Source organism: Antechinus flavipes, chromosome 2 (genome assembly GCF_016432865.1).
Source record: "Antechinus flavipes isolate AdamAnt ecotype Samford, QLD, Australia chromosome 2, AdamAnt_v2, whole genome shotgun sequence".
Taxonomy (NCBI): Eukaryota; Metazoa; Chordata; class Mammalia; order Dasyuromorphia; family Dasyuridae; genus Antechinus; species Antechinus flavipes.
This window is the reverse complement of record NC_067399.1, coordinates 582,437,883-582,462,169: the sequence shown is the minus strand read 5'-3', so window position 1 is coordinate 582,462,169 and position 24,287 is coordinate 582,437,883. Positions and strand designations below refer to the sequence as shown.

Here is a 24,287-nt window from a genome sequence, read left to right as displayed (position 1 = left end):
AAGGTTTATATACTTTCCTACAGTGACTCAATTATGTATGATTTCAGTGGTCTATACTAATCATGGTAAATCTTCCTCTGATCCAAGTAAATAGATAATATCCTTGCTACTGTTAAAATCCAGTTAAATGAATGTCCTATCTATAGTCCTATTTATACTATTTTCTAAAATATATCTGGGAGAGAATTAATCCAGTTAGGAAGAGGTAAGGAATCACAACTGAACTTAGGTCTTTCCCAGCTTTAGATGTAATTTCTAAGGGAGTAAAATCTGATCTCCTTAATGTCCCTGGACTAGGTGAATACAAGTTTCCCTTACTTCAACTGACATAAGGATAGGTTTGTTTTGGTTTGGTTTTTCAAAAAACAAAAACAATGAAACAAGGGAGTAAATATAACACAAATGATTACAAAGGGAAATAAACAGATGAGTTTACAGAGTATACAATCCTTATCCTAAATGAATTATGGCTTTTTAGAGTCCTTACTAGTCCTCATTCAATGGCATGGCTGCTCTAAAGCAAAAAGGGATCTGCAACTATTATAAATGCTCTCATTAGAAAGTAAGTAGTGATCAAATTGTCTCTAGAAGCTAGATGTGATACTGTTTATCCCTAAAAGATTTAAGAATTTGAATAGGTTAAGTTGAACAGTTGATTTCATATTTCATATTTAGTATTTAATACTTTTTTACATCATTATTATAGTATGATTAGATTAAATTAAATAATAATTTTATAGTTAAAAGTAAATTACAATTATAATTTATAGTTCATAAACTATTAAGATATTCATGGGTTCATTTTTAATAAGGTTACATGGCCATTAAAAGTTACATATTTCTAAGTATTCTTAGCCATCCAATAGCTTTACATATCAGAAATAAAAATAACAATAGTAATAATCACTGATATGTATATCATGCATAAGATTTACAAAGAGTTTTAATAAAAATGATTTTGTGTGGTCTTCCTACTTTACATGAGAAGTAATGGATTGTAGTATGAAGAGAATGGGTCTTGGAACCAAAAAGACGAGTTCAAGCATGCCTCTGACGTATCGCAACTGCATAAAGTTGGGAACGTTACTTTATCTCTCAGTACATTAAGAAATTCTCTTAAGAGAGTAAAGGTACCTTAGTAGAGGGAGTCTCCTCATCTGAGAGTTTATTATTCCAATAAAACCACTGATCCAATCCCAATCCCAATCCTATATAACACATGTTTATAATTTATTTGAGAACCTGGTGATATCTTATTTGTTCACTCATTCACCTTTGAAGATCCTAAGGAGAGTTCTTAAGTGAGTTTTTTATACTAAAGTTAAAAGTTAATTTTATCTAGGTAAGTGATATGGCTTGCTGCCCCTCTGCGTTTTCAGTGGCTGTGGGGACCACTGCAGGATATGTGCTGTTCCTTGACATTTCTAATATCAAATCCCCTCGTGTTGTTCACAAAATCCTTCTCACCAGATCTTCTATACAGCATGTGCAGTAAGTATAACCTGAAAGTAATACTGTAAGTATAACTTTTGACTTCTTTAATTACTGGCCTAATTATTGGCTCAATTATTAGATGACAGTTTTACTCTCTTTTCTCTTAAGGAAATGAACAACCATTTTTTTGTTCATTGACATTATACATTTTCTGTGACTGAAATATTAACTATAAGCTAATGTTTTATCATAGGATTGAAGTAAAAGAATTAGAAAGTAGGAAAAGACTTATTTTGAGGTAGGTAGTGAAGGGATCTCAACTATAATGTACTTGACAAGTGGTTGACAAACAGTCATCTAGTCTCTTATTGAAAACTTCATAGGGGGAATCCACCATTTCTTGCTGTAGCCCATTCTGCTTTTGGTTAGCCCTAATTATTAGGAAATTTTTCCTAACATCAGGTTTAAATTTCCTTCTTTATAACTTCTTCCCATTGCTCCTACTTCTCTTCTCTAGTTTCAAACACAAGTACAAACTTTCCTCCACATGACAGCCCTTCAAATATTTAAAGAAGCACTTACTGAACTAATCCATGTAGAATTTGAGTCTTTGGATTATCCATCTCCTTCCTCTGAATCCTGTCGATTCTTCTTTCTCAAGATAATGTCAATATCTTAATTAGGCAAAGAAAAAGTATATACTTCTTTTAAGGATTTTTTAATACTTTTAATGTATTAATAAGTTTATCATGTTCTTGATATAATTTGTATCTTGGTCATTAAAGGAGGTAGCCATTAGCTTGTAGCAAGACTTCTTCTTTGTTGGTTGAATCTCTAAGTGGCTCTCAGGCTGCAGTGATTTTTTATTTCTGAGATCCAAAGTAGGGATGAGGAATCCCCTTTCCCCAAAGTTGCCATTAAGAATATCTATTGTTCCCAGTATAATGCTCAATTCTTCTGTTACATCCCAGTCACTTTGGGGCTAAGCAGAGCTAATTTGCAAGGGAAAAGAAAGTTATAAATTCAGAAATAATAAACTGGAATAAAATAGGGTTGAGTTCATAAGACACCATCATTCTCTGGGCCTCTGAAGCAAAATCTTCTGACCTAATCTGAGAATGTCTTCATCTTTCTCAAACTTGATTTAGATCAGATTGCCAGGTGAATTCCGCCCCTCTTTTCTAAGGAAGTAACAGCTTCATCTTGTTTTTTCACATCCTCAATATCCCTTTGAGTTTAAAGAATAACAAAACCTTATCTGGTGCAGAGAACAGAAGGCTTTTAGAGACTAGATCTAAAACTATGACAATGACTAGATAGATGTGTGACCAGGGAAAATCACTTGACTTCTCTGAACTTCGTTGTCATGTAAATGACAAAGAGAGGGTTAGACTTGAAGTCCAAAAAATTTGGGTTCTGTTCATGCTTCAGATCTTACTATTCAAGTACACTTGAAAATTATTATAGTCACTATCATTATCAAAATGATGCTTATTTCCACAAGGGAAATCTGAATTAGTAGGGCATTTCTAGAGAAATCAGTCAATAATATTTTATATGACTCTCTTGGTTAGGCAGAACAAATTCCTGAAATCTATTTTAATAATAATAATAATACTTTGTCTTCTCAAATAAGGTTTCACTGTCAAAGAAGACAGGTTATGATGGTTTTCCCATCACCTCAAAAATATTATAAAATAGCATCTTAAAGGTTCACAAATATAAATTCCATCATAGAAAATAAATTTATATATTTTATAAAAGAAAATACTTAAAATTACCATTCAAAAGAGAGGCTGATGTTGAAAACATATTATCCTCTTATACTTACTATGTTTATTTAGAATTAATTGTAAAAGTCCATTCTATTTCCATGGAAGATGGATTAGATATGCTCAATGTGGCCTCAAAGGCATAGAACTACCACCAGTGGGTAAAAGATATAGAAAGCCCTAATCCTAAGTAACTTTGGCTCCTTAAAGGCTATGCCAATAGAGCATATACTCTGGCAAGTTCATATTGGCTATAAATAATGCCCTTAGAAAAAGACTATTCTATTTTCTGAGGAGGATAACTAGCTGATTGCAATGTTAGGTTTTCTGTTCATTAATTCTTTGGTCACAGTAATCCATGCAATGAAGAAAAACACAAAAATGGCCTTCAAGCCTATAAAGACTTCTTTCTTTTTTACAACAGTTGAATGTGCAGCAAAAAAATCACAAAGGTTACATTTTTTAAGACAGCCTACAAATTTAAGTAGTTTAGCTTTTGAATGACTGGAATAACTGAATTTTATCATTCTCAACATTCTCAAGGTAAACAAATTGAAATAAAAAATGAAATTGTTTCCAAATAGAAGTCTGGTTCACAAGTTCTCAATGGAGAGACAAAAGAAGTTGTTGAAATTGGTTTTACAGCGTAAACAAAAGCAGCAATGAACATCATTTCAGAGATTATTAGATTGTCTTATATTGCAGGATTCATGATAAGTATTTCAAAAAGACTATGAAAATCATTGTAGATTATGAATCAATACTTACTATAGAGAATGAACAGGTAGAGAAACTTGGCCTACCAATTGAAATACATACTTTGATACTCAATCACTTCATTGCAAAGATAGGAAGAAATGAGGATGGCACATAACATGCTAGAAAAGCTATGAGTAGGAATATGGGATCAGAGAGACCAAATAATTGCAGTCTCCATGAAAGTTCTATACCTATACATGATGAATTCTTTTATTTGAGAAAAGAAGTAATGGGTAACTAACCAACTGAATTCTGAATTATTTAAATATAATTGATGATAAAAATAGGACATGGATAGAACAAAGAACATAGGGACCAATTACAATAATTTCATATAGAAATGTAATTAATTTAAATCAATTGTCATAATGAGAACACCTAAAAAGACTAAAACAACTTTAGCAAATATTTGACTTGTCAAGTGGGTAAATCTGGCTACCAAGGGCAATATCAATATAGAAGGTAAACTCACTTGTAAAACTTTATAGGATAGCAGAAGATTGAGCAGGATTACCTCAGAAAGCAAAGAGGAGTAAAATGTAAATGTAAAACTAGTGTAAAGAAATTTATCTTATGGGTATTTAAAAATCAAAATGGGAAAATAGAAGAATGGAAGAGATCTGTCAAAATTTTTGTAATTAACTTTGTAATGTATAATCATCATATCTCAGATTGTAATTAAGAAGAGGTCTAAAGAGACCATAAAAAGAAAAAGTAGTTGGATTAATCGTATTGTCTATAGAAGAGATTTATGCTGTTGACTTACATGTCTACTTTTCCAGGCAGGGGCATAAGGGTTATTAAAGTATAGACTGAGTCAGGAAGATCTGAGTTCAAAATCTGCCGACACTTAATAGCTGTGTGACTCTGAACAAGTAATTTAACTTCTCAGCTTCAATTTCCTCATCTATAAAATGGGGATAACAATAGCACCTCCTTTATTTATAAGATTGTTGTAAAGATTAAATGAGGTAATATATGTGAAGTAAATTTTAAAGTGTCGTATAAAAGTTAGTCATCTAAGTAAATTTTTCATGAAAACATATATGCATTGAGGTCATACTTGATGAGGCTCTTTAGAATGAAATATGTAGGGTTTTGTACGTGGTATTCCACAGTAGGACACAACTTTGCTGTCACAAAATTGGCTAAAAGTTATGCATAATTAGAGATTCCATTGTTTATTATTTGTTGATTTTTTAAAAATTGTTTTAATAGCAAAGTGCTCTCCTTAAAAGGTTCTCTTCCAATAAGATGTCTTTTATGTACCCAATGTGTATTTGGGTACAAGGTATCTCAAATATCCTAATCACTCATTTTCTTAATCTATTCACTCCCTATGATCTATTCCTCCATATCTCAGTCATAAACAGATTGTCATACTCTTAATCTGGCCAGTACTTACAAATGCACCATTTCTGTCTTCCCTTTTACTTTTTCACCTTTACTTTTCAACCCCACCATGAGAAGTTCCTTGACCTCCATAATGAGGAGTTCCAGGTTACCTCCCCTGCACTTAATCACTCTCTCCTGTTTTCCTCATCTTGCCAACTTGGTGAATTGTAGTGTTCTCTCTAAAATGTAATGTTCTCTGTTGAGGTTTTCTTGGGGTCTCTGGAAGCAACCTTCCTTTCAGTTCAGTAATCACCACAGGAGTAGCCAGGGTTGTTAAAGTCCAAATCCTTTATTGTCTCTTTCAAAGTCTTGTCTCCTTTCCTGGGACCAGTTAGCTTTCTTAGAGGTCTATCTCTCTATTTGATTCCGAGAGTTTGAGCTCCCACTTGCCTTCTCTGCCCTCTGAATCTTTCCGAATCCAAAGGTTTGTGCTTCAGCCTCCAGCCACCACAAAGATGGAAGATGGAATGAATCTGTCTCAGCCTCCAAAAGCTTCTAGTGCGCTTGTTCTTCCTAGCCTGAGAGCTTCTTGCTTATATGCCCCACGCTGAGTACACACCAATCATTATATCACTAGGAAATCATTATTTGTTGTAGGATTAAATCAATGCTAAACTAGATTTAACCACTGTCTCCTCAATTCCACTTAGTACCTTGTTTCAAGTTCTGTTCTATAACATCTCCTTGTAGGATTAAATCAATCATACTGAACCATGCTAAATTAGAAAATTATTTCCTCTATCAATTCCACTGATTTAGTACCTTGTAAGAAATCTTTGTTTCAAGTTCAGAGTTCTGGCCCATAACAGTGAACCAGTTCAACTCTACCCTGTCCTTCTAAGTCTCTTGCCCCCTTATCATTTCACCAGTGTATCCTGCCAAGTCTCAGCCTTGGATCCCCTCTTCATTTTCTGTCTTTCACATGTGGAAACAAAGGTAGAGAAAACCACACGACCATTATGATTAAGATCACCACAGATCTGTTATACAACTTTAACTAGGCCCTGATTGTTTGCTGCTTATCAGTTCACTATTGCACTATTTACAATGCCTCAAACCTTTTCCTTCCTCCTCAAAGCTCTCATGACTTCCCCTTCTCAGCTGTGATCTTTGCCTCATATTTTACAGAAAAAAATTGAGACTATTTTCCATGATTTTCTTCTTCTCTTCTTCCTCATCTCATAGCACTTATAAGCCTTCTGCCACTATCTTCCCCTTTGTCCCATATCATACAAAGAGGTGACAAAGAAGTGATCCTACTCCTTACCAAGGCTAGATTCTCTACCTGCATAAGCAATCCTGTTCCATCTCATCTTCTCCAACATACTGCCCCTCTGTTCATATATTGGTTCCTTTCTTACTGTCCACAAACTTGCCCGTGTCTTGCCCATGCTCAAAAAACTCTCACTTGATCTTTCTGTCTCAGCTACCATCAAATCTCTTCTGCTCTACAAAAAAGCCCTCTACAATAGGTGCCTCCATTTTTCCTGTCTTTTTAACCTCTTCCAATATAATTTTCAAACTCATCATTCCACCAAAACTGTTCTTTCCAAAGTTTCCAATGATTGCCAAATCCAACGGCCTTTCCATACTCTTTATTCTCTTTACCCTCTCTGCTGCCTGTGATACAGCAGAGTACCTTCTTCCCCTTGTTACTCTCTTTTCTGTAGATTGGGACACCATTGTCTCATGGTTCTCCTCCCTACTTATCTAACCTTTCCTTTTCAGTCTCCTTTCCTTGATCCCCATCCAATTCATATTCTAACCATAAGTGCTCCCTATAAATTTCTCTTGGGTGCCCTCTTTTCTTCTATATTATTTCTCTTGGTGGATCTCATCAGCTCCCATGAATTGAATTACTATCTCTGTGCTGATGATTCTCAACTTTCAGACATCTCCAGCTGGATATCCAGCACACATTCAATTCAACATGTCCAAAGTGGACCTCATTGTTTTTTCTGGTAACCCTTCTCACCTCCCAACTTCCCTGTTACTACTGTCTGTCAAGCATGCCCCATGTGCCCAGCCCATTTCCCAGCCCATCCCCACCATTCATTCTATTGCCAAGAGCTGTCAATTTCACCCTTGCATCATCTCTCAAAAGCGCTCCCTTCTGGGCCACCACCGCCCTGCGGGAGCGCGACCTCATCCCCCCATGTCCGTTCCATCAGCCTGCTTCCTGGCTCTCTCCTCCATTCAGCTCTGGTGGTTCTCCTAAAGGGCGGGTCTGACCACCTCACCTTCTCCTGCACTTCGCAAAATCTCTCAGATAACACTCCGTAAAGGTAAAATTGACAGACCTTAGCATTGGAAATAACATTAAAGAGGAGGCATTATGATCTTTTTTTGGCACTGCACCCTAAGAACCATGGGACCTTTCCTTCTGATGTACAGCTGATCCTTCCATGTGGATTGTCTTCCTGTTAGAATGTGATATACCCTTCGGGGCAAGCTCTGTCTTAGTTTCCTCTTTATATTACTAGAGCTTAATACAGTACTGTGCACATAGGCAGCTCTTAATAAATGCTCCATCAGTCTATACATGTGCATGCATGTGTGGGTATATTTAATACAATATTACATATATATGTATACACACACACACATATATACATATATATATATACACACACACACAGAAAGAAAGATGCTACAAATGGACAATTGTTTCCAGGATTAAACAAGGAATGAAAAAAAATGGGTAGTTTTGACCCTGAAAAGTTTTAAACTCTTTTAATTACTCTCAAACTTTTCTCTGAAACAAAGGTCCATCTTTTTAATACCAATTTTCCTCCAATATTATTTTAATACCAATTTTCTTCTAGTATTTCTTCAAGTCATGGAAAATTACAATCTCTGAAGCAATGGAGAGTCATGTGATCAATCAGTCAGTCAATAAACAAATATTTATTATGCACTTACTATGAGCCAAGCTCTGTGCTAAGCAAAGGGCAGTGTGAATAGCCAATGATACTTAATAAATAAGAACTACTTAGAAGAAATAAAGTAAATGACATCACCAAAGAAATGTATGGTTGAAAAAGAAAATAATAATGAGAAAAAGCAATAACTGATGGACAATCTGTGAGCTCCACTGGTATTCTATTGATATCAAAAGCAAATGAGAAACTCTCCCAAAACATTGAGTGGTTACCACGTGGTAGTTATGTAAAGACATGGATAAAGAATGACTCGAGCTGCTCAAGCTTGGATGCATTATTCATGTATATGATTGTAAGAACATCTACATAAGATGACAGATTGACAGATCCATTTGAGGATAAGGAAGGACTTCTTAATAAGCAAGAGTCTAAGAAATGTAATGAGGCAGTGTGTCATGGACCAAATTGGGAGTCAGAAGACCTTAGTTTAGATTCCAGGTCTGCTACTAATGCCCCCCTGTTATCTGTCACTTTGGGCAAATCACTTAATCTCTCTGGACCTCAGTTTCCTCATTTGTAAAATGGGGAAGCGTTGGACTAGATTATCTCTAAGGTTCCTTTCACATATTTTCTTATAATAAGAAAAAAACTACAGTATAATTTATGTTTTTCCAGTTTTGACCAGCATGGTGCATTTTTGATCGTTGGAACATCTGATAAACATATCTTCTTATTAAGTTCCAAAGCCTCAGAAGCATTCAAAATAATTGGATTTACAGGTAAAATACATACCAAGGTAGTATTGACTAATATAAATATTTTTAGTGTCATTCATACAAAAAAGGTCAAAGTTTTGAAAATGAATAAACTATGATTGAGCATAACAACTATGATGTTGAAGTTTATAACACTTTTCACATATTTATAAATAAAAAGTTTTTCAAACACAGAAATTTTGAGACAAGTTGCCTTCAACAGCCAATGTCTTATTGGCTTCAAATGATAGGTTTTGTTCATTCCTCCTTGAATATGATTATATTAATATTAATATTTGACATTTAATGAAGATCTCTACCTCATGTTTTGTTACACACAAATTCTTTATTTGCCCCTACATAAATCACTGAAATTATATTAAGCTTCAGGTATAATGGAAATAGAAATAATTTTAGGTCACACAAATGAAAACTTCTTTCATACCCTTTTACCACCATTTTCAAAATGTAAAATGTCAAAAAATAAATCTAAAATCTTAGAGGCTTGCTAAAAGATTATGCTATTTTATGAATAAAATATATACTTTGGATTGTAGAGTTACTGTAAAAATAAAACCCTATTCATCCCACCCAGAAGTTTCAAATACAGACATTTAATCAAGTATAGCTATAATGTTAATTTTAATTTGAATAAGCAAATTTTTTAAAATGATCTTTTATGACAATTTATGTGTGTGTCTATTAATATCTATTTTCAGTTGTTAGTGATAACATTTTACAAATAACTACAGTTTATGATTGGGAAACTAATATGATTCGAGTAATGGTCCTTGTAGAATCTTCAGAAAATAAAAGAAGCAAGATAGAAATGTTCACTCTGACTGATAAAGTCTCAACAGGTAATAAAGGAAAATAACTTTTTATTATTACTAGTTGATTTGTTTAATTATTTAGAAGTGCCAAATTATTAAATATTACTATTTTGTAGTAAGCATACTATTACTAACTTCCTTATGGGCCTTTTCTTTTCAGTCTATTGGAAAAGTTTAAAGAACTGAAATTACTGCCAAATTATCAGATTATTCTATGTTATTTTTTTCTTCATAGCCTTAAATGTACTTTAAAGAAGTTCAGTTAGATGCTAGTTATCTTTAATAACAAGGATGTAAGAAAAGCTTTTCCAACAACAAAAAAATGGTTTAAAAAAATAAACTCTCCAAATTGATTTATTGTAGATGCAAAAGAAGTTAATAGGTATAAATAGAAGTATATATATTTATAGATGATGTCTATAGCTAGAGTAGTATAAGGCAGCTTTTATATTTGTTTTTGGTATCTTTGTATACCCATGTTATTTTATTCTACATATCTATTTTATTATTGAGTTTTCTAAATCCCAAGAACATAAGTAATCTGCCTAATTGCATACAACTTGTTAACCACTAGAATAGCTTTTGAAAGAACCAATCTCTATCAATTGGCACAATACAGTTTATTTTATCCACAAGGAAAATTGAGATAGTAAGATGAATTTTTCTTATTTCAAAGGAAAATTATATCTGCTTAGAATTATTTGTATTTAAAGTACATTTACATTGATAGGAAAAAAACTTATCAAATATATTTTCTTGTCAATTGATGCACTTGGTCCTTCTAAAATTAATACTGGAGAAGAAAACAGAATGTATAAATAATTCTAAAAGACTCAGATTTATTTCACCAACTAGTGTTGCTTAAAGGACTATAACTTGGAAAGACCTTGAAGGCCAAACCAGTTTTTGTCATCTGATGTATCTGGTCCTTTTAAGTGTTAACTGACCTTTTTCAGACTTTTTTTATTTTTCATAAAAAGCGCATTATATAATATCCTTACTGGCTTTAAAAATTAAATTCCAAATATAACAAAAGTGATTTCTTCTCTTCCCCAAATCTTATAGATGCTGCCAAATATAGTGATGAAAGAGGGAGACTGATAAATGAATTGTTTGCAAGGACCCTGTATGAAATAGATCATCCCTTAAGCTCTGCTGTCTTGGATTTTAGTTGTGAAAAAATATTTGGCTTTTGTAGCCATGTCCCTTATATCTGTGTCTATGGAATTCCTCCCAAGGTATTCTTCTATTACCATTAATATAGCAAAATATAAATATATCATTTTGTTAATAAGAAAGTCAAATAAAATATATGGACTAGGTTGTATTTTCTTGGCTCATTTCCAAAAGATTTTAATTGACATATTCCTTGCTGATCTTCGCTTCATATTAATCTCATGTGAAGTTCATCATAAAATAATCCATAAATATATTAGTCAAGAAAAGATCAAGGGTGAAGACTATTCTATGTTTAGCTGAGATAAGGTGGAGGTTATGGGAAATGAGTAGACTGAAGAACTGGAAAGTTAGGATATTTGAGGGAGCATCAAAATATTTATTGAATTCTAATATATAGTCAGAGATTAGAATTGTGGATATCTTCTATAAGGAGCTCCTACCAAACCCTATTTACTTGGAGGTCCCTCATTTCTGTGTCCTAAGTATATTATTAAGGCTAAGGCAGTGAAGGAAGATTCACCAGTGATGGGTTATTTCCAGATGTGGCCAAACAAAATAACGATAGTGTGTGGCCCCTTCGTATTGCACTTGCCCAACTTTCTCTGCAGATCTACAAAGAGCTCACTCTTTGCAATGCAAACTCACTGGGTGAGCCTGGAACCCCAGCTCCCAACCCGATGTGAAGGCTAGGAACATCTTTCCCCTCTCTGACCTGCAAAAATCCATTCCTTTTTCTCCCTGGACCTATGACTCCCTCATATACCTGTTTGGTTTTCATATTTAAATGTTTCCCTTGGTTTCTAGGGGTTTTTTTTCCTAGTAAAGGATCCCTGTTGATTTTGGGGGGAGGGGTAGGCCTGGCACTGGAACCCCTTTTCCTTTCTCTTTCCTAAAGGGAGTGCGGTAAGAATTAGTGAGGAGCCCTTTCTCTTCAATATTCATGGAAATTAGAGGGTCTGGCAGGGAGAGCAGGGTGTGGATTAAGGGATTCTTATATGCCATGCCATCAAACTTGGCTTGTTTGTTTATAGGGGCGCGCGTGTGTGCGTGTGTGTATGTGTGTGTGTGTGTACATATAAACAGTCAAGTGATCCTACTCTGGTCAATAAAGGATCTTTGGGAAAAGAGGAGGAGGGCAGTTAGATGGTGCAGCGGTTAGAGCACCAGCCCTGGAGTCAGAAGGATCCAAGTTCAAATTCTGCCTCAAACACTTGACACTAGCTGTATGACCCTGAGCAAATCACTTAACCTTGGATTGCCTCACCCTCCTCCCCCCAAAAAAAATTCCTATGAGACAGACACTGAACTCATTAAAGGACATATTCGCCCAATTAAATAGCAAATTTGAAATTCTGAAAATAAAAGGGGAGATCAATAAAACTGAAAATTAAAAAACTATTAAACTAATAAAGAAAACTAAGAGTTGGTTTTATGAAAAAAAAAATATATATATATATAAATAATTAATTTGATTAAAAAAAGGAAAGAAGAAAATCAAATTGCTAATACCAGAAATGAAAAAAGGTGAACTTTACACCAATGAAGAGGAAATTAGAGCAATAATTAGGAGCTATTTTGCCCAACTGTTTGCCAATAAATCTGATAATTTAAGTGAAATCATGAATATTTACTAAAACATAACAGATTGCCCAGATTAACAAAGGAGAAAATAAATTAATTAAATAGTCCCATTTTAGAAAAAGAAATTTAACAAGTTAACATTTTTTATTTAAAAAAAAAAAACTTGTTTTTTTTTTAAAAACAATCATTTATTTTCTCTTCCTCCTCCTACCCTCTAACTTGGAATCTTAGAGGAAAAGATAAAACCAAAACCCTTGTAACAAGTATATATAGTAAAGCAAAACAAATCTCTATATTGTCCATGTCAAAAAATAAAAAATAGTGTATCTCATTCTGAATTCTGAATCCATTCCCTCTCTCTCCAGAAGTGGATAGCATAGATAAGCATGAGTCTTCCTAACTGTTATTGGTAATTCATTGCATTGTTTAGAGTTAAATGTTCTCAAAGAGTTTATCTTTACAATGTGTAAATTATTCTGCTGATTCTATTCATTTCACTCCACATGAGTTCTAGGTTTCTTTATAGGTTTCTCTAAACCCATTCCTTTCATCACTTCTTACTACCAGGAAAGAAGTGGAGGGGGTGAGGAGAGAAGAAAGGAGAACTGCCTAAGAATGATAAGGATTTTCACTTTAGAAGGAAAGAAGAGTGGCAAACAGGATGGCACAACAAAACATATTTATGCTTTTATAATTTGTTCCTTATTATTTTATTTCACTTTCCTCTTAATTCATTAGTATAGCATTTTAATCCCCAAATGTCTTGGATGAATTGCAAAAAAGATAATATATTTAGTTTTGATTCCCTCTGGGATTTGCTGAAAGCTGCCTACAGGTAGAAAAGGAAAAAAGAAATCCCTAAGAGGAAGGGACTTTAAGATTGTGCTATGGATCCCAAGCTATATGTCTAGTGGAAAGAAAAGGAGAAGGAAATGCTTTATGATGTTAAATACACACACACACACACACACACACACACACACACACACACACACACACATATGGCAGTATGATGGAGGGATGAGAACTCTGGACTTGGGATCAAGAAGATCTGGGTTCAAATTCTACTTCAGACACTTACTAGCTGTGTGACCATGGACTAATCACAATCAGATTGTGGGCTTCAGCTTCCCTTATTTGTAAAATGAGGTAGTAGTAGAACTTCATGATCTCCATGATCTCGTCTGGTTCTTTTGCTATAATTCCAGGATCTTACAACTAGCCCTTTTTTATCAAATATACACAACTATTATTAAGAAAGGACTGTGCTAGGCACTGTGCTGGGTGCTATAGATAAAAGGATAAAAGTCAAACAGTTCTTGCCTTGATGGAGTTTACCTTCTACCGAGGGGATAAAATAGGCACATTGGGATTGGAGGCAGCAGCTCACTAACATTTTGCGGCAGGTGGATGGAGATAGAAAGGATGGGAATGGATGACTATGGCAAAGGTCTCAGGGATCAGGATGGCAAAAAGTTAAGAGACAGAGAGGATCACAGTAGATAACTTTTGGTGGCAAATTCCATTAGGAACATTAGTAAAATTGTAATCTAAGTCAAGTTTGTCTTTGCTGACGTTTCTCCTTCCTTTCATTGATCTCCCATATTCCCCTCCCCCCCTTCCCTCCTCTTTCCTACACTCCCAGATCTTCCCCAGCTGCCCAAAGCTTTTAACTGATGGGATCAATCCAGTCCTATCATCCTCAGAAATGTCTCCAATCATATAACTCTTTCTCTCCACCTCCTCCCTTCCAAAACAAAAAAACTTAGAATAACCCAAACCATATCATACTCTATATTGTGGATCTCAAGAAATTGGAAGAGAATAGGAGAGACAGACAGCTCAAAGTGGCACACTAAAGAAAATATATGTACCTCTGTAAATTACCAGTTACTGTTGGAGATAAACATGTACAACTTAAAAGAGACAATTATTAAGACAAATGCATTTGTAATTACTGAAATGTTTAGGAGATTTTCTCTTTTTTAGTCAGGTTCCTACAATCAGAACAAGTTCCTCACCCACATACTGGGGAGGCTTCTGAAATTTTGTTATCTACAGTTTAGATATTAAAGCTGAAATCTCATTTTCACCAAAATTTAATTTTATAACTTTACTTATATTAATAGAATCTGCAAAAACCGCTACATCCCTATTTTAAGAACTCACTAGATGATCTGTTTTGTGGTCATTTTGAATTTTTTTTTGGTTCTGTCAGCAGATGTTTAAATTCATGAAGAGCTATTGAATCAGTCTTCATTTTCTGTCTTCAGTCCCTGGTAGTTAAGATAAAGTGGAGGAGAATTTGGATGGGATCAATCTAGTCCTATCTTCCTCAGATGACAGAATCTAACACAGACAATTAAAAAAAAACCTGCTTTTGTTGGGAAAATAACTGTCATTAAGAAGAATCAAATATTTAAGAAATAAGATGAAAATAATGTTATTTTAAAAAGGGACAAAACCCGTTAAGACTATATAACTATGCATACCCATTTATTTTCTATCATAATACATACTGTTTTTTTTCAAATTACCAACACAATGTTGCTTTTTTTCTTATTAGAAATAAAAATTATTTTCATAATCTTGAATACAGTTTGATATTTTCTTCTTGGTTTACAGGATAGCAAAAACAAAGTTCTCAAGCCAAAGATCAAAATTCCAAGTAAACATTATGGAAATGGAATGCTGTATCTGTCATATCATGGCCAATGGCTGGCATCAATAGCCAAAGATGGAATACTGACCATCCGTGATAGCAATAATGTGGTAAATATTTTTATCAATATGAAGCCCTCAGTGGCAATATGTGAAGTAGGAATGGATTTAAACTAAAAAATATATCCCTAAGAAGTTTGGAAAAGGAAAAAATGATTTTTATAACCTCCAAATCTTTGACTTGTACTTTTAAACTTTATTGATGCCTTTATATTCTGAAATATATTGAATCTTTTTAAAATATAATTTTCTTGATATTCTTTTTTTTATCACCATAGTGTCCCATGCATCTTTCCTCCTTTCCCTCCTGGAAAGCCACTCCATGTGATAATATTTTTTGGAGAAAAAAGAAAAAAGTCAGCACAATTGATTAATACAATGGAAATATCCAAAAATACATTGGGAGTGTTTTCTCATATCTCTTCATTTGAGCCCTGCTCTACAATTCTGTTACATTTACTTTTGATTTTTTGATGTCATTGTTCTTTTCATTTACATTCTTGTAGTTACTGTGTGTACAGTTTTTTGGTTCTGCTTACTTCATTCTGCATTAGTTCATGTAGATTTTTCCATGCTTCTCTGTATTAATTGCATACATTATTTCTTACAGCATAGGAATAATCCATTACATCTATATGCTACAATTTGTTTGGCCATTCCCAAATTTATGGACATCTACTTTATGTCATTTATTCAATTTTAACTATCTCAAAAAGAACTAGTATAAATGTTTTAGAGAGTAGAAGGATTGTTTTTTTTTCCCTAATCAATGACTTTCTTGAGATATAAGCTAAGTAATAAGAGTCTCTGTTCAAAGGTTATGGACACTTTAGTAACTTTATTTGTATGATTTCAAATTGCTTTCCAAAATCGTTCAGTTCTTCTTTTTAATATGTTCATATCAAATAGCAATGGCTATTAATTATATGTGTATATGTGTGAATGTGTTTACATATGTAAAATGTGTATATCTTAGGTATTAAGCCTTTAATAGAGAAATTTGATAAAAGATTTTCTCTATTTGACCCTTTCTCTTCTTATTATAAATTTATTAATGTTGTCTGTGTAGAAACTTTTTACACTGAAGGCTTCTCTTTTGCTGTGTAAACAATATTATGTTTCTTCAATAACTTTTAAAAAGTAACCATTTTTTAAAGAAAATCTTTTTAATAGATGTCCACGTATTCATTGGCTCTTTTCTCCTCACCCAATACCCTCATCTCATTTGATTTTCCCCCCTTCTTCTCCTCTTTGCACTAGTCCTATTCTTTAGTTTTAAATTTTCTTATTTGTTTCTTGTATTCATTTCCAAAAAGGATTTCTCTCACTCCATTATTTTTTGTTTACTTTAGTCTGTTATTTTCTGGTTCTAGAATTATCTGGTCTCTCTCTTTTCTCTGTATTCTTCATCTTAAGGTGATTTCTGCCATTGTCTTGTAGAAGTCACATCCATAGACTTTTACATTTTTCTTCATTTCCAGAACATCAATTATTATTATAATGATATGGCTAATATTCATATAGCTTTTACTTTGTGCCCAGGCACTGTGCTAAGTGCTTTACAATTATCTGCTTTTATTCCTACAACTTTGGTGTTATTAGGTCTTAGACCCATTTTAGAGATTTAAAAAACCTGAGGAAAATAGAGATTGAGGTTAAGTGACTTGCCCAAAGACACACAGCAAATGAGGTCACATTTGAATGCAAGTCTTTCTGACTCCAAACTTGGCAGTCTCCATAATAAGGTTCCCTTCCATGTTCCTGATTATGCAACCCACCATTAATTTATTCCCTCTCTTTTTGATCTCCCCCCACCCCATATTTGCCTAGAAATGTCCTTGTGTCCATGCTCTTCCCCTCACACAAGTACCAATTGTCCCAGATTTTCTAACTGTACACATTGCCCTGGAGAAGTGGAATTTTCAATCCCAACTTTCTCTCTCTTCACTGCTCATCTCTCTTCACTTATAGGAATAGTCACCCCCTTCACAGTAAGTCCTCCTTCCTTTCCCCTTTGTTTCAGACTTTCTCTTCTCCTATATGCCTGTAGGTTCTTCTCCTTCTGAAACCACAAAGCTGGCCTTGATGATCCTATCTCTCTTCTCCACCCTCTGCCCTCCCCCTGCACCTTTTCATGTTCTTTCTGTTCACCCTTCACTATTGGCTCTACCAGGGTTCTACCTTCATCTGTCTCCTTGTGTTCCAGTAAGAAGTGTTTTACTGATCTCTCTATTGTCACTTTGTTGTTATTGCTATCCTTTCTTGATGTATTTATTCACTTCTCCTGCGTTTCTGTTGTTTGGGGTGTCAAACAGGCAAAAAAAAAAAAAAAACTCTTCAATTCTGATTTTCTTTCTAAAAATGTCTCCAACTATTTATTATTGAAATCCATCTTTTAGCCTGTACAGTTAAGCTCATGTTTGCAGGATAAATCACTCTAGACTGCATCCTGAACTTCATTGTTCTTTGGAACACCTTATTCTATTTCTTCCTCCTTTTTCTAGTGAATGCAGAATAGTTTTTTGTTATTGTGGTATCCATTCATTTATATTTGAAGATCTTTCTCCTAATAGCTTGTAAAACTTATTTTAGTTGAATTGTTAAATTCAAACACTATATCTCTTGGAATTCTAAGTCTTGAGTTTTTATTCTGGAGGTGATTTGTAAATTCTTTTGATTGAAATTTTATTTTCAACATTTAGAAATTCTGGGCTGTTCTCTTCTATTGTTTTCTTCTTGATGCAAAGATTTTTTATCCTGTTGTATACTTCTGTATGACTTATAATCTTTAAGTTGTCTCTACACATCCTGACTTAAAGATATGTTTTGTTTGCATAATAAATTTTTTTCTTTAGTCAGTAGCTTTGATTTCTTCATAACTACTTGTTTATATCCTCTGACTATCAACTGGGGAATGTGTATTATATGTCCATTCTGTTTCATTGATTCACCTATTTCTTAGCCAGTAGCAGACCTGATACTGCCAAATCTCCTTCCTTTAATTTTTTTCATTAATTCCTTTGATATTCTCGACCTTTTGTTTTTCCAAATTACTTCTGTTATTACTTTTTTCTAGTTCAATAAAATGATTTTTTTGGTAATTTAAATGGGATGATATTGAATAAGTAGATTATTTTAGATTGTCCTTAGAATTGTCATTTTTAAGGACAAAACATTTTTAATAATACTTTTTATTTTACCATATCAGCTCTGCACACCCATGAAGAATTAATATTTCTCCAACTATTTAAATCTGACTTTATTTGTATAAAAATGTTTTATAATTATGATAGTGTTATTTCTGGGTTTATTTTGGCAGGTATACTTCTAGGTATTTTATGCTGTCTACAATTATTTTAAATGAGGTATCTCTTACTATCTTTTCTTACAGAGTTTTGTTGGTGGTTTATAGAACTGCTTATAACTTATATAGGTTTATTTTATATCTTGCTTTGCTAAAATTATTGTTTCAATTAGCTTTTCAATTATATTTCTAGACAAGTATATCATCATATTGTCTGCAAAAAGAGCTAGTTTTATTGCCTCATTGCCCATTCTGATCCCTTCAATTTCTTTTTCTTTTATTATTGGTATTCTTGGCATTTTCTAACACAATATTGAACAATATTGCTAATAATAAACATCCTCATTTCACTCCCAATCTTACTGGGAAGACTTCTACCTTATCCCATTACAAATAATGCTTGTCAAAAATTTTAGGTAGATGTTTCTTACCATGTTAAGGAAAAATCATACCTATTTTTAAGTGTTTTTAATAATAATGCACATGATTATATATTTTTGTTAATTTTCTTACTGATATAATCAATTCATTAGTAGTTTTCCTTATGTTAAACCTGTAGGTATAAATCCCACAATGTATAACCTTTGTGATACACTATTGTACTCCCTATAGCTAGTATTTGATGGTAAGGATTTTTATATCCATATTCATAAGTGAAATTTGTCTACAGTTTTCTTTCTCTGATTTTGCTCTTCCTATCTTAGGTATCAGTACTATATTTGTTTCATAAAAAGGATTGTGGTAGGACTCGTTTGCCAATTATCCCAAATAATTTATTATAGGAATTATTTAATTTTTTTAAATGTTTAGGGAGAATTCACTGGTAAATCTACCTAGTTTTGATGTTCCCCCTCCTCCTCTTAGGAAGTTCATTTGTAGCCTATTCAATTTCTTTTGCTTAAATAGATTTATTTAAATACTGTATTTCCTCTTAATTTAGGCAGTTTATTTTTTGTAACTATTTTCCCCTTTCACATCTAAGTTGTAGTTACTAGCCTATAACTGGGCAAAATAACTCCTAATAATTGCTTTAACTTCATCTTCATTAGTGAGTATTCACCTTTTTCATTTTTTATACTACTGATTTGGTTTTCTTTTCTTTTTAAAAAAATCATATTAACCAGTGGTTTGCATCTTTTATTATATTTTTCATAAAATTAACTTACAGTTTTATTTATCAATTCAATAGTTTTCTTACATTCAATTTTATCCATCTCACCTTTGATTTTTAGGATTTCTAATTTGGTGTTTAATTGGGGATTTTTAATTTTTGTTTTTTTCTATTTTTTAAAAATCACATGTCTAATTTATTGATTTGCACTTTCTCTACTTTATTGATATGAGCATTCAAAGACATAAATTTTCCTCTGAATATTGTTTTTGCTGCATCCCATACGTTTTGGTGTGTGGTGTCATTAACAACATTCTCTTTAAAATTATTTACTGTTTCTATGATTTGTTTAACCCACTCACTTTTTAAGATTAATTCCAATTAATTTTTAGTTTGTGTTTTTATGGTCCCTTCTTAAACATAATTTTTAACTCATTATTTTCAGATAATTATGCATTTAATATTTCTGCTTTTCTGGTCAATTTTTAAAAGGTACTACATATCTTCTTTTAATATTCTTGTCTTTTGCTTTGCTTCTTTTTCTCTTATTCAGTTCTATTGTTTCTTTGGTGAGGCTTGTCATTGTAGATTTAAGTTTTTCTTATTTTTGTTGTGCAGGATATAAATTCTACTCTTAGTTCTCTTTTAAATCATGTAAGAATAGCATGTGTGATTCCATGTTCTCTTCAAATTCAATAGTCTCTGTATCATCAAGTGATGGTTCATTTCCTTTATTTTTCAATATTGATTCATAGATTTCTCAATTTGTTTATTGTATCCGGAAGCCATATTTCCTTCTTGTGAATGTTTTTCCTATTAGTTTATCTGTTTATCTTCAAGGTCTTTGAGATTTCTTCTTCTTGGGAATTTTGGTACTTTCAATCTTTTTTTACTCCCTTATTTTCTTTGTTATTTATTTCTTGACTCCCTCCCCTCTTATCATGGTTCCTTTGGGGGCTGGATCTCTGCCACAACTGACTCTGGGTGATGAAAAGCAGCCCCAGATGGATTCAGTGCTATTTCTGTAGGTGTGACAGAGTGCTACACAGCTCTGTATATGCACCGTGTCTTGTCCTAGTGACTTCTCCCACTCCCTCTGTTTCTCAATTTTCTTCTCTAACCAACAGAAGTTGTTCAAACCCTATTTTCCCTGATATTGGCTGAATATGCTTTCCCTGGCACTGTGCTTCTGGCTTGTAGCCCCCCTGAAAGGCTTTTGTTTCTAAAGGGCTATGGTAAAGCTGGCTGTTGAGGCTCGAGTAAACTTTCTCAGACCAGAGCTAGAATCTCTATAACTATATTACATCTATAGTTTTTTATATATCTAGATATGTAATTAGATATATAGATATATATTATATATATATATATCTCTATAGATAGATAAGAGAACACCACATATAGTTTTATAAATATATAAATATATAGTTTTATATGTGGTGTTCTCTTCTTTAATATATAATGGTTCTCTGGTTCTCTGTGGGAGCAGGTTTCTTGGGGAGGTTTTCTGGAGGCAGCCTTAGTTTCAGTTCAGAGTAATAATCACCCCAAATACAGCCAGCTGTTAAAATCCATATGTTTATTTCTTATCTCTTTCCTTGGGCCTGATTAGCTTTCTTAGAGGCCTATCTCTCTGCTTGGTTCCAAGAGCGCTTGCAGTTTGTCCTTTGCCTCTGCTTTCTTCAGTCTCCAGCCAGCACAAAGGTGGATGATGGAATGCATCTGACTTCGCCTCCGAGAGTGAGCTTGTGGGATTCTGTATCTCCCAGAGTGCTCTGTGTCTGGCCTTGAGAGCTTCTTGCTTATATGCTTTTCACTGAGTACATACCAATCATTATATCACTGGGAAACCATTATTTGTTGTAGGATTAAATCAATGCTAAACTAGATTTAAACATTGTCTCCTCAATTCCACTTAGCACCTTGTTTCAAGTTCTGGCCCATAACATCTCTTTGTAAGATCAGATCAATGATACTGAACCATGCTAAATTAGATAATTATTGTCTCTATCAACTCTAATGAGTTAACACTTCATAAGGATTCCAACACTATATATAGAATCTCTATATAATGGGAAAAGGACAGGGTACAAGAGTAAGTTTTTATACAAGTCTGTGTCATCTCCTTGGATCTGCGAGAGCAACTTTGCTAATAATAGCATGGGAAGATGGGGAAGAATGTTAGGCAAGCTCAAGATTAGTTAGTGTTAATTAAGGTACCATGGAACCACAAACTAAAAGTTAAATGGAAACTTAATAACCTAATCATAAAGAGTGAGTGGGTTAAAGAACAAGTCATAGAAACAATAAACTATTTTAAAGAAAATAATGAAGTGAGACCACATACCAAAATCTTTTGAGAAGTTTAAGAAGTCATGAGGATTGGGAAAAAATGTCTAGTTTGCCATCTTGCTGCTTACATAACCTGAAAATCTCTGAGTCGTTTATTATTTTCTTCAAGTCAGACACTTCTACTAATATATCTCAAAAGTTTTAACCTGGGGATCTCAGAATATTACCAAAATACTAGAATCCCCAGAATGAGAAAAGAACACTCTGTAATAGTATTCCATTCCCTGCTTAGAATTGTATTTTTGACAAATTCCTTTGTCACTAGGGCAATTGCAGTGGAAGTGGAAAGGAACATGATGTCTATAGGAGATATCTGAGAACAGAATGGTTTGGATGATTGAGTGGAATCAGAGATGGTCTCAAGATTATAAACTGAGATGATTATGAGGATGATTATGTCTTGTGTAAATGAAGAAGCCATATGGAGGAGCAAAAGACTAAAGGGGATGTCAGAAGTAATCAGAAGTATTCAGAAATGTGGAACTGGTGCTCTCAAGAGTGGATAGGGATGGAAATAAAAACTTGAGAGGCTTCTGTATAGTGGTCGTAACTGAAGCCAAAGAGTAGATAAGATTACTGAGTGATCCAATATATAAAGGGAAGAGAAGAGAGCCATGAAAAATTAATTAGTAGCAGAAGCAAAACTTAAACCTGATTCTTATGATTTCAAGACCACTATTATTTCCACTTTTTAAATTATTTTTGTAACAGAAATATAGTCTAGCAAATAAAACACTGAGTTGGGAAACAAGGAGTACTGACTGCAAGTCCTTATTTATTAACTAATATAGCATACCTTTGAACTAGTCACTTAAACTTCTTCATGCTTCTCTTTTTTCTACATATGCATTAAAGTATTGGTTTTCGAGAACCTACATTTGACTTGTTTAGTAATAATAACTTCCTTATTAAATGTTAATCATTTATTATGTTAATAATAGCTGCTTTTTTTCAAAATAAAACTATGTGTGGTCAGATTTAGTAAAACAGAGCAACCTCTATGCTTCCTTCATGTTGTTTCTTAACTATTCAGGAACCATTTGCTCGAATACAGTGCCACTCTTTTCAGGGAAATGGAATTCAATCAATGATATTTTCATTAGATGGACAATCGATACTAGTGAATGGTCAAGAAGATGGTGCCCTTGTTTGCCTGAAATGGAAGTAAGTACAAGCTGAGAATATATCATTTGTACAATATTTAACTTTTATTGAAATAAAGCAGAAAAGGATATAGAATATTTTTGTTATTTTGCTAAAGTCAATATGATGAATTTTATTAAATTGTAAATAATATTTTATAATTTACATAAAAACTGAACTAAAGCAATGGAAAATTATTTAAATATTTTAATTCATTAGAAATTTTGATTTAAGAGAAAATGTATAAAGGGTAAACTGCTTTTGACATCATTTTATAATACATGTGTATTATTTTTCATTCTATTTCAACCCACAGGAGTATAGAAGGACTTCTCATTCACAACATTAATGAATATTTTCAGAATATTGTTACAATTTTGAATAAGAACCTTTTAGAACAAAATATTTCTTTATATCACATGCAAGATGTCCAGCTCTTTTTGGATTCACTTCCTGAAGATCCAGTTGAGTTTCTATACAACTTTTAAAAAATAAAAATCTTGCAATCCTATAATAATCCATTTTTAGTATTGTTATTTAACTATGATTTTGAGTTCCTTTTCTTAACTATATTGTAACTTTAACTTATGATGTAATGATTTAACAAAGATATAACATCATTCTTGTACCTGTTGAGATGATGTGGTATTTCGTTTCTGTTTTTGTTGAGGCAATGGAGGTTAAGTGACTTATCTAAGGTCACACAGCTAAGAAGAGTTAAGTGCCTGAGACCAGATTTGAACTCAGGTCCTCCTGACTTCAGGGTTTGCGCTCTATCCACTGTTCCATCTAGATGAAAAATTATATGAATATAGGATTTAAAATATTTCTTCATGTAGACTACAGACATTACTTTGGAAGAACATGGCCAGAAGCCAATCAGAATAGAGCTGAGAACATGGTTGTTTGCTTCTAATTATTATATAAAAAGTCTCTCTTTTTGCTTCCTACCTTAGATGGTAAAGTAGTCAGAAACATTCAAAGCTTTAACTGTAGTTTATGGCATATAGCTTATGCAAAGTTAAAGCATCCTTTTTCATTTTTTCAATTCTTTTAATTATTTTTA

At 33.2% G+C, this 24,287-nt stretch overlaps 1 protein-coding gene across 1 annotated transcript in view; it reads left to right on the top strand.

Moving 5' to 3' along the window:
* The window catches only part of LOC127551549 (cilia- and flagella-associated protein 43-like), a 150,460-nt gene that overhangs the window by 54,541 nt on the left and 71,632 nt on the right, over positions 1–24,287 (top strand). The window contains exons 12-18 of the mRNA XM_051981355.1: positions 1,343–1,491; positions 8,918–9,021; positions 9,717–9,857; positions 10,896–11,068; positions 15,216–15,362; positions 23,112–23,242; positions 23,538–23,685. Coding sequence (XP_051837315.1) covers positions 1,343–1,491; positions 8,918–9,021; positions 9,717–9,857; positions 10,896–11,068; positions 15,216–15,362; positions 23,112–23,242; positions 23,538–23,685 — 993 coding nt within the window. The remainder of the gene's footprint in view (positions 1–1,342; positions 1,492–8,917; positions 9,022–9,716; positions 9,858–10,895; positions 11,069–15,215; positions 15,363–23,111; positions 23,243–23,537; positions 23,686–24,287) is intronic.